This window comes from Salvia splendens, chromosome 7, assembly GCF_004379255.2.
Source record: "Salvia splendens isolate huo1 chromosome 7, SspV2, whole genome shotgun sequence".
Taxonomy (NCBI): Eukaryota; Viridiplantae; Streptophyta; class Magnoliopsida; order Lamiales; family Lamiaceae; genus Salvia; species Salvia splendens.
Window position 1 is genome coordinate 15464424 of NC_056038.1, and position 9637 is coordinate 15474060.

The following is a 9637-nucleotide window of genomic DNA, read 5'->3' on the forward strand; positions in this document are numbered from 1 at the left end:
ATTTCTCATTTAAATTCGAAAATTACATGTATTAATACTAGCCCTTGTTTTTCTTGATCTTGTGACTGTAATTTGTTCTCTAGTTATGTAGTTAATGGACACTTGCCCTGGCGGTTCACGGTTCATCATTCCCATGAACCGGAACCGGCCCGCCAAGGGTCCAAGCGGTTCCGGTTCCGGTTCAAAAAACCACCGATTCACGAGGCGGTTCAAAACAGCAGGTTTTTGGCCTGAACCACCGGTTCCGGGCCGGTTCGGCGGTTCGTAAATTTTTTTTTGCATATCTTCTTGTTTTAGTGTTTATTTCAACGAGACTACAAGTCACAAGTCACAAGTCACAAGTCACAACTTATAAGTTACAATTTACACTTAATGTTGGACTTGAGCTTTTGGGATGAAAAAGAGTGTATTGGATGATTCTCTTTTATATCTACATGTTCTTGGATGTGTTGCTCTTTCTTTCAATGTGGGATAAAACTCCTTATTTATAACTATATGATACATCTCCATCATCTTTGTTTATATTAGTTTATATCTTAACTATCTTCTATTATTATAACTTAACAACAAATATAATTACATAAAGTATTATTCTTTAATTCTTTATCATTATCGATTTGTTTGTGTATAAGTTTATGTGTATATTAACTAATAAATACCATTATAATTTATACACATTAAGAGAATAATTATTATACAAATTGTATTAATCTATTGATAACTATAATATGAATAATTATTTATCTATATACAAATCATATTACTCAATAATTGTTTATTCTTATCTATCAAGAATATATTCACAAATAATAATTTTATTTATATAAATTATACTACATCTATTAGAATAACAACTATTATACAAAATCATACTATTAGTCTACTACTAATATATAAACTATATTATACCACTAAACAAATCATTCTTTAGTTATCTATTTTTATCGTTATTATACCAATTATATTAATTGTTATTTTTTTCACATTTTAATCAATATATTGAGAAAAATTAACAACATACTTACATTTAAATCCAATTATTTGAACACGTCCACATTCTATAAATATAAAAATTATTAGCAACATGCAACATTCAAATTTAATTAAACTATTCTAGTTGATGCTATTATTATCTATAAATTTGTCTTAGAAAAAGAATCATAACAAAAATAAAGATAAAGTTAGTGAATAATAAAATGTAGTAAAAAATAAAGAAAAGTAGAAAACAATAAAAGTTTTGTATCCCACATTGGAAAAAGATGAATGAATGATCTAAACATGTAGTTATAAAAGAAAATACTTCAACATATTTTGTCCCACATTGAAAGTGAAACAAAAAATATTCAAGGATGTCTCTATAAAAGAGAAACAACCAAGAATGGTTTCCTAGAATTCTTAAAAGTGAGCACATTTAAATCCAATTATTATTATTATTTGAACACATCCACATTCTATAAATATACAAATTATGAGCAACATACAACATTCAAATTTAATTGAACTATTCTATTTGATTCTATTATTATCTATAAATTTGTCTTAGAAAATGAATCATAACAATAATAAAGATAAAGTTAGTGAATAAAAAATGTAGTAAAAAATAAAGAAAAGTAGAAAACAAATTAAAGTTTTGTATCTCACATTGGAAAAAGATGACTGAATGATCTAAACATGTACTTATAAGAGAAAATAATTCAACATATTTTGTCCCACATCGAAAATGAAACACAAAACATTCAAGGATGTCTCTATAAAAGAGAAACAACCAAGAATGGTTTCTTAGAATCATAAGCCCAACAAATAAATATGGGTTATTTTGAAATTATTGTATTTATTTATTTGTAAAAATTGATTTTTATATATAAAAATTGATTTTATAAATAATAAAGTTTTTTAAATTTTTTTTATTGAACCGGTGATTCGAACCGGTGAACCGTCGGTTTTGAATCACCGGTTACGGTTCGTGATATTTCCGAACTTGAACCGGCCATCTTGAACCGCCGGCTGGTTCGAACCGCCGCCGCCGGTTCCGGTTCCGGTTCATGAACTGGCGGTCCGGTTCGGTTTGTGCATGCCTAAGTTTAGGGCCCTTCATATTAGACCTTCCTTTGACCAAGTCTCATTTATATATCAATATCTAAGTTTGAATAATTTTGAGAAACAGATTTTAGAACTGACTTTATGCCCAATTAACCTAAACTGATGATAATATATCTTTAACGAATTTAAAGAAATGAATAATTTTAAGTATCATGTATATTTCATTTAGTAGGAATATTAGTTTGCATACTAAGAGTAGAAAAAAACTTTTTTTTTTAAATTATACACATCCTAGAATGACAAAATTAAATCTTTAAATAGTAGACAGGTGAGAATGAAAGAATATTGGGATTTGAAAATAAGGCCAGATGTGGATTTAATTTTAACATTATATTCAATTATGTTTATGGCATGAACTATTAGTACTCTCCTTCAAAAACAAGAATTATTTTCATTTCAGATTGTTCCTTCGAATTGTGAACTATAATGAGATGTGCCTATTCATAATTAATCAAATTTATTTTTAAAGAATAATAAATTGATCATAAAAAGCTGCAATTGGTGTGACACCATCTAGTTATAGGTAGAGAGGCTGTTTGAATATACAGAAAAAAGTTGGTCCAAGATCGAGCAACAAACAATTATATCCGCTCCGGCACACATGTACAAATGGAATATATAAATACAAGCAAAATGGAGAAACAATTACTCCCTATCTACCCTCACCAATGATCTCATTCAGCATCCGTTTACTAGGATCAAGAGGTGAATAGGCTGCTACATCTGTAGTTGTAGTAGTAGCCGTTGAACCTAGATGAGCATCGACATCTGTCGTCGCACTAGCAGTGTTGCTCATGAAAGTGGTCGCATCGCTAAACGTCCAATCAGTAAGATAGCCCGGTCGTGTAGTCACAGAAGCCACCTCAATGTCTCCGGCAAGCATTGCCACCACACGCGACATCATTGGCCGTAGCCCCGGGGACGCCTGTGTGCATAGTAGGGCAATGTCAATGATTCTTTTCACTTCATCATCGTCGTATTCTTGCAACATCGGGTCCACTAGCTCGATTTCCTTGCTATTTTCATGAAGGTTCCAAGCCTGGAATGCAACAACTAACGGTTATTAGAAAATGTGCAAACAATATATTAAGTACAACCGCTATTTCATTAGTATGAGGCCTTTTAAGAAGTGTCAGAAAACAAAATTGTGAGGGCATAGCCCAAAGCAGACAAAATACCATACTAATGAGGAGTTCGGCGTTTTATAAACTACTCCATAATAAGAAGGTGGTGTTAAGTAGAGAAATAGCCATACCCATTCAAGAAGATACATCCTCTCAGTTTCCAAACTTGTGTCGGAATTGAGCCTCCCACTGACGATTTCAAGAGCGACGACGCCAAAGCTGAAGACATCAGCCTTCTCGGTGAGATGGCCACGCATGGCATATTCCGGTGCTAGATAACCACTGCATCAACACAAAATTAATACATCGTCTTACACTTACTAGGAAGTAAATAACGCGGTGAATCGTACGTACATTGTGCCTGCGACTCTAGTGCTGATATGAGTCTGTTTGTCGTCGTACAATTTGGCCAATCCAAAGTCAGAGAGTTTAGGCACGAGATCAGAATCGAGCAGAATGTTGCTAGCCTTGACATCTCTGTGAACAATCCGAAGTCGAGATTCCTCGTGTAGGTAAGCCAGGCCCCTTGCTACCCCCATGCATATGTCCGAACGTGTTTTCCAGTCAAGAAACAGAGACGTACCGCTGCTTGGTCCAAATAGTATCTGGTCGAGGCTCTTGTTCTCCAAATATTCATAGACGAGGAGGCGCTTCACTCCCTCAATGCAGCATCCGTACAATTTCACAAGGTTGCGATGCTGCACAGCTGATATAGTTGCAATCTCCGCTACAAACTGACTCTTGCCTTGGTGTGATGCCACTGAGAGTTGTTTCACCGCAACTAGTCTTCCATCCGCGAGTGTTCCCTGTTTGCGCATACGAAAACAATATTGATAAATATCTTGTCTTGCTGTTCTTGCATCTTAAGAATGATTGTCGATACCTTATAGACAGGTCCAAATCCTCCCTCTCCGAGCTTGTTAGAAGGGTCGAAGTCGCCAGTAGCAGCTCTAAGTTCCGCGTAACTGAACGTGTAAGTTTGAGCATCGATCCCTAGAAACTCTGTAAATCACCCAACCCCAATTAACATAGAGAATGTTAGTCTGATCGTTAAGATTTGGAGATGTATTAAGAAAACGATGCACGTTACCTTTATCGTCGATGCTCTTTTGCTTTTTTCTTCTTTGTGATAAGTAACAAAATGCAAATATAAAAAGCAAAGCTGCAACTGAAATTGGAACAACAATGCCAACAATCAGACCGGTCCGGTTCTTTTTACTACCACCAGGAGGATTATCCGAAACGGTTGGAACGAAATCTGATGAAGAAAATGAAAAACAATCAAGTGATGAGAAAGAAAAATAAAATAGTACTAATAAATTTGCATGAGCAGAGAACATACTTGGTGTAGCACTTATTGCAGAAATTAAAGGTCCATACACAGCTTGAGCAGGTACACAGCAGGTCCCTTTTCCGGCCCAAAAGAGATGGATTTCCATATAGTTTTCGACTACCTCTGCAGTGAATTCCCGTGTCACAGCTCTTAGAGGTCTTCCACTCTCTCTCTGCAAATCAAAATCCTTCTCTGCCAAACTCCCCTGCTTATCATCAGAATAACCTTTTCTTTTCAAGTAACGAGCATGGACGAATGCATTGGAGAAAGTAAATGCGAAACGCAAACCTGGACGTATATGTCAAAAACACGCCTTTGAGTTGATTGCCAAGTCCTAGCAGCAGGGTTGATTGTCTCTGCAAACTGGAGCCTTACAGTGTAGTTACCGTTTTGAAGGCCTAAGCCGTAATATCTGAGATCACCAGCAGAGAGACGGACATTTTGGAACAGCTCCGAATCTAGAGTATTGGTGAACTGAGATAATGTAGAGCTTATGTACTCCCGTGCAATGTTGTCAGCAGCAAAACCGGAATTGCTAACTGCCCATCTACGTGTAGAGCTCGTATAATACGTGGCTGGACCAAGAACCTCACTGTCTGCTTCATACTCTATCCCATCATTAGATGTAATACTTCTACCACCACAGTTCACTGCAAACCTTGAATCTGCACATTCAAAACATCTGCTTTAACAAACCACCCACAACTTCGTATATCAAAACATCCGTTACGCTATTACAAAGATCAGAAATTGCCATAAACATTATTACTACTTACAAATAGGCTGTCCTCGACTGCACGGAAAATTCTTCTGGAGACATTCTAAACCAGAAGGTAGAGTGCTACACGGATGAAGCAGATGAATTATGATACACAAATAAGTTAAACAAACAAAGCTATGCAAGAACTAGAATGCCTTTTAAGCACCTGGCAGCAGTGTTAGAATCTCCAAAGGTGAAGTTGTTGGAAACCACATTACTGCACAAAAAAAAAATTGATGTAGAGCAAATCAGGAATCTAACAAGACATATGTAAGTATTTATGTTTGTCTTATGGACTTACACTTGTAAGTTATCTTCATTGATCCAAGATGGAAAGTTTCCGGATAATTCGTTGTACGATAAATCTCTAGAAGCAAATAAAAATATTAATAAAATTACCGTGGAAAATAAAAACAACAAGGGGGTATAACAGAAGCATACATGTTCCTGAGTGACGAACTCTTCTGCGACGGTAGTCCACCAGTTAACTTGTTACTACCAAGAAATCTGGAAATATGAGAACATGAGTTAATCTGTACTACTAGCTTTCAACTTTCTGAAAAAAAACTAGTTGTTTGAGATAAATAATAAATGTGTGTAACAGTTTATAGCTAGAGAGTTACTACATGTTAGTGAGAGAAGTCAGGTTGAAAAGGAACTCGGGAACTGTGCCATTCAAATTGTTGAAGCTCAAATCCCTGAAACATATAATTAGAACATTTGTTGTTGTCTGCAAATCAAATCAGAGTAGTATACACTTGTACAATATACATATATACTTACAGAAATGTCAAACTCCCAAAGCCCTCCAGAAAGGAAGGTATGCTACCAGAAATATTGTTGTTCCTCAACACTCTGCCAAATAGAGCAACAACTCATCACTAACAACTCACATTACTTTTATTTGGATAATGAGAAGCTACGGCGACTTCTTACAAGGTCGATAGAGAGGTCATGTTTCTGAGGAAGTTGAGGGATGAGCTACCATTGGCATTGGATACATCACTAATCCTCCTAAAGATGTCGCATTTGTCCAAGAAAGTTAGCTTCCACATAATCATGAAAATGAAAAAATTATAGTTTTACACAACAATTAAAATTTATGGCCTCCGAATACACAAACTTTCAATTGTTTTGATATTTCTCACGATTGTCAATTTTTGGTGAACTAATGACATAGACACCCAACAATCTCATTTAGTACATATATTGTTTAAGCCATGAATACATTTCAAGCGTCCACCTTAGTATCAGTTTCACAGAGTCGACAATCGTGTGAAATTTTTCAAAAAATGTGAAAATTTGTGTATATGTTGGAAGACCCTTGCAAAACAAAAAATCAGATGACAGTTGGTGTACTGAGGCTCAATCACCCAAAAAAAATACTGTTGTGGATAGTACTTACAAGTCATTCAACAAGCTTAAATTTGAGAAAGATGCTGGTATTGGACCTACAAATGAATTTCCTTGAAATCTCCTACAAAAAGATAACAAATGATGATGAAGCTTGGGATATTTGATTCAAAATAGTAGGATAAATATAGAAAAAAAAAGATTGCGACTCACAGTTGAGCAAGACTTGACCAGCTTCCGATGAAGTCAGGTATCGGCCCTGTGAATCCATTGTCTGATGCCCATCTGAAATCCGAAAATCCACATTAATTATCATTGAAAATTTCATTGTTTAGATAGAGATCAAAAACATACTACTCTGCATTTCTTTTATATCAAGTATAGTGGTCTTACACTATCTCCATGTTGCGTAGATTTGTGAATGATGCAGGTATAGGACCACTAACTCCAGAACTATCGATATATCTGGAAAGAAATGATAGTGCAGTATTATGGAAAGAAATAAAGTGGAGTGATGAAACAAAAAGACAGAAAAAATTACATTTGTGATAACCGTGTTAAGTTCCCGAGCTCAGATGGTAAAGGGCCAGAGAAATTGTTTGTACCAAATGCCCTACAGACAATGAAACATAACTTAACTGATAAAACGTTTTTCCTTGACTCAATATGTTTGATGCTTAGAGAACTAAGTATAGAAATGAGTATTTGGCTATGAGTTCTGGTAAGAGAACTGACAAGGTTCTGAGGTCGGTGAGCAGCCCAAGTTCCCTTGGAAGCGGCCCGGATAATGCATTTATGCCAAGGCTCCTAATAGGATATATAACTTGAGACATTAGCCATAAGAAATTGAGTTATAAAACAAGAATGGAAAATAAAGGTGACATACAAGTATTGCATTCGACTGAGATTTCCAACGGCAGCTGGAATGGGACCTGTCAAATAGTTTTGATCCAACTTTCTGAAACACACCATGCATTAGTATTGCGACATTTAGTATGATTTTCAATGTAAAGCTTGTAAGTATAACAAGAAATGAATGAGAATGATATATACATATTACTGAGATAAGTGAGGTTCCAGAGTTCATCAGGAAGTGGGCCAACAACATTCAAAGCATAAACTCGCCTGCATAAAAATATAACTAATGAGTTAAAGTAAGGAAATATGTATATATTAGCAACATGTAGAAGGAAAGGAAAAGATATATAGTATAGTGAAAGTGATGTTACAAGAGAATGATATGGCAAGTGGAGTTGTTGTCGTAGGAGCAGTCACACTCGATAGAGGGATTAATGTTATTGCTTTCAACATTAGTACCATTAGTAGCAACACCGCTGCAAACCTCTCCGCTAATGTTCCAACTATCTGTCGCTGAAATTCCCCATCGCTCGAACATTCGGTTCAGAGCTCTTGCTGTACAGCCAAACCGATAACAACTTTATTAGGCTAGTCGAACTTAATAACGACGCATGTTTGGCTCGCTCTTACCAGTGAACAACTTAGTAAGATTATGAAAAATACTATGTAATACAGTATAAGATTTCAAGCTGATTTCAAATTTTATTGCAACCTTGGCATTCTATTATCCAATTAATATTATAACTTTGGAAACATAAGACAGAAAAGAATAAAATTAACAACTTTATTATGCTAGTCGCTCTTACCGGTGAACTACATAGTAAGATAAGAAAAATACTAAGTAATGCAGTATAAGATATCAAGCTGAATTCAAATTTTATTGCTCATATTCCTCTGCAAATCCAGTTAATATTACTCCACTTTGGATGCATAAGAGTTTCAGACAGAATAGATTAAAATTAAGTACACGTGTTTCATAATATATGCATATCAAGCATTGAAAAAAAAAAGAAACTCTAGATGGGATTTTTCATAGTTTGAGCTGTTATTTTGAACCAAAAGCTGCCATTCTTCTCTCTCTTATTCGAAATAGCTCAACTAATCTAGATATAAAATCCGGACTTTGACTAAATAAGTTTAATACTCGAGGGAATCAAAACAATGAAAATCAAAGGGATAATTAATATTTCACCATTCTTATAAAAATAGCCTTATTTTCCTATTTTGATTTGTCTCATAAAGTTAATCTATTTTTATTGTTGGAAAGTTTTATTCTATAGATCTTATTCACCAGATCATGATTAAAGTAGCAAAGTTGCAAATTTTGTCCTCAATGTTCAGTTTCCTAGATAAAATATTATCCAGATACTATATTATGATATTGAGATGTGAGATTTTTTTAATGAGAGGAGATTAGTTATGCCTAATTATTCCGTGATTATCCATCTAGGATTAAGTTATGAAATTGAATCTCATAAACTAAATACTATATATTTAATCCTGAAATATAATTTTGCAAACCAAACGGCCCTTAACCAAACATCCCCTAAGGGAGAATAGGGGATGATAACAAGTTGCATGGTAGTAGTTAAGTTGGGAGAGAATACAACTTTGGATTAATTAAATTGATTAGTCAATAAAAAAAAAACTTCTTGACTTTTCAGATCTGACTACGTAACACGGATACCTAAAATAACTCATTAGTCTAGATCCATGTAACAAAATGGTAGGATACTTATGATTTTCAGTCTTAAACTCGCTCAAAAATTTAAGTTTCATCCCCATCTTTATTTTTCACTTACTTTAACTTGCTGAATGGATAAATTTTTTTGGGAAAGAAAAAGGAAAGGGAAGAAAAGGTGAAGCAAAAAGAGAAAGTCATGAAACATGAGAGAGAGAGAAGGGCAGTACCTTCAGATGGATCAGTAGTGGCGTTGGTAGTTGTAGTTTGAGCATGCCCAATATGAATATCCACCAATTGGCTAGCGGCGAACACACCCAAAAAAACCGCCACCCGCCACCGAACAGCCGCCATACGAAAATTGTATCTTTGAGAAGAAGAGGTGTGTATGAAGTTTATGTGTATTGTGTAGGTTTCAAATATATAGT

General features: G+C 34.9%; 1 protein-coding gene across 1 annotated transcript; it reads right to left on the reverse strand.

Annotated features, from left to right (window-relative positions):
* Positions 1-2617: 2617 nt before the first annotated feature.
* LOC121741416 (probable LRR receptor-like serine/threonine-protein kinase At1g56140) lies at positions 2618-9637 on the reverse strand. Its single transcript, XM_042134150.1, has 23 exons — positions 9440-9637; positions 7900-8083; positions 7724-7795; positions 7557-7628; positions 7406-7477; positions 7212-7283; positions 7064-7135; positions 6884-6955; positions 6723-6794; positions 6254-6331; positions 6101-6172; positions 5944-6015; positions 5759-5824; positions 5619-5684; positions 5484-5534; positions 5334-5398; positions 4846-5222; positions 4567-4762; positions 4315-4482; positions 4108-4226; positions 3579-4030; positions 3356-3506; positions 2618-3139 (listed from the first exon to the last, which is right to left on the reverse strand). Exons 1-23 carry the CDS (start codon positions 9561-9563, stop codon positions 2753-2755), a joined length of 3132 nt encoding a protein of 1043 aa, XP_041990084.1. The 5' UTR covers positions 9564-9637; the 3' UTR covers positions 2618-2752.

What these genes read in the sequence shown, in the direction of transcription:
- LOC121741416 (XM_042134150.1), bottom strand. Translation starts at nt 9,563, where the DNA reads ATGGCGGCTGTTCGGTGGCGGGTGGCGGTTTTTTTGGGTGTGTTCGCC. An exon ending in CACTACTGATCCATCTGAAG is followed by an intron (nt 8,084 to 9,439) that starts GTACTGCCCTTC and finishes TTGGCTGTACAG; the next exon opens with CAAGAGCTCTGAACCGAATG. An exon ending in CTCACTTATCTCAGTAATAT is followed by an intron (nt 7,629 to 7,723) that starts GTATATATCATT and finishes GGTGTGTTTCAG; the next exon opens with AAAGTTGGATCAAAACTATT.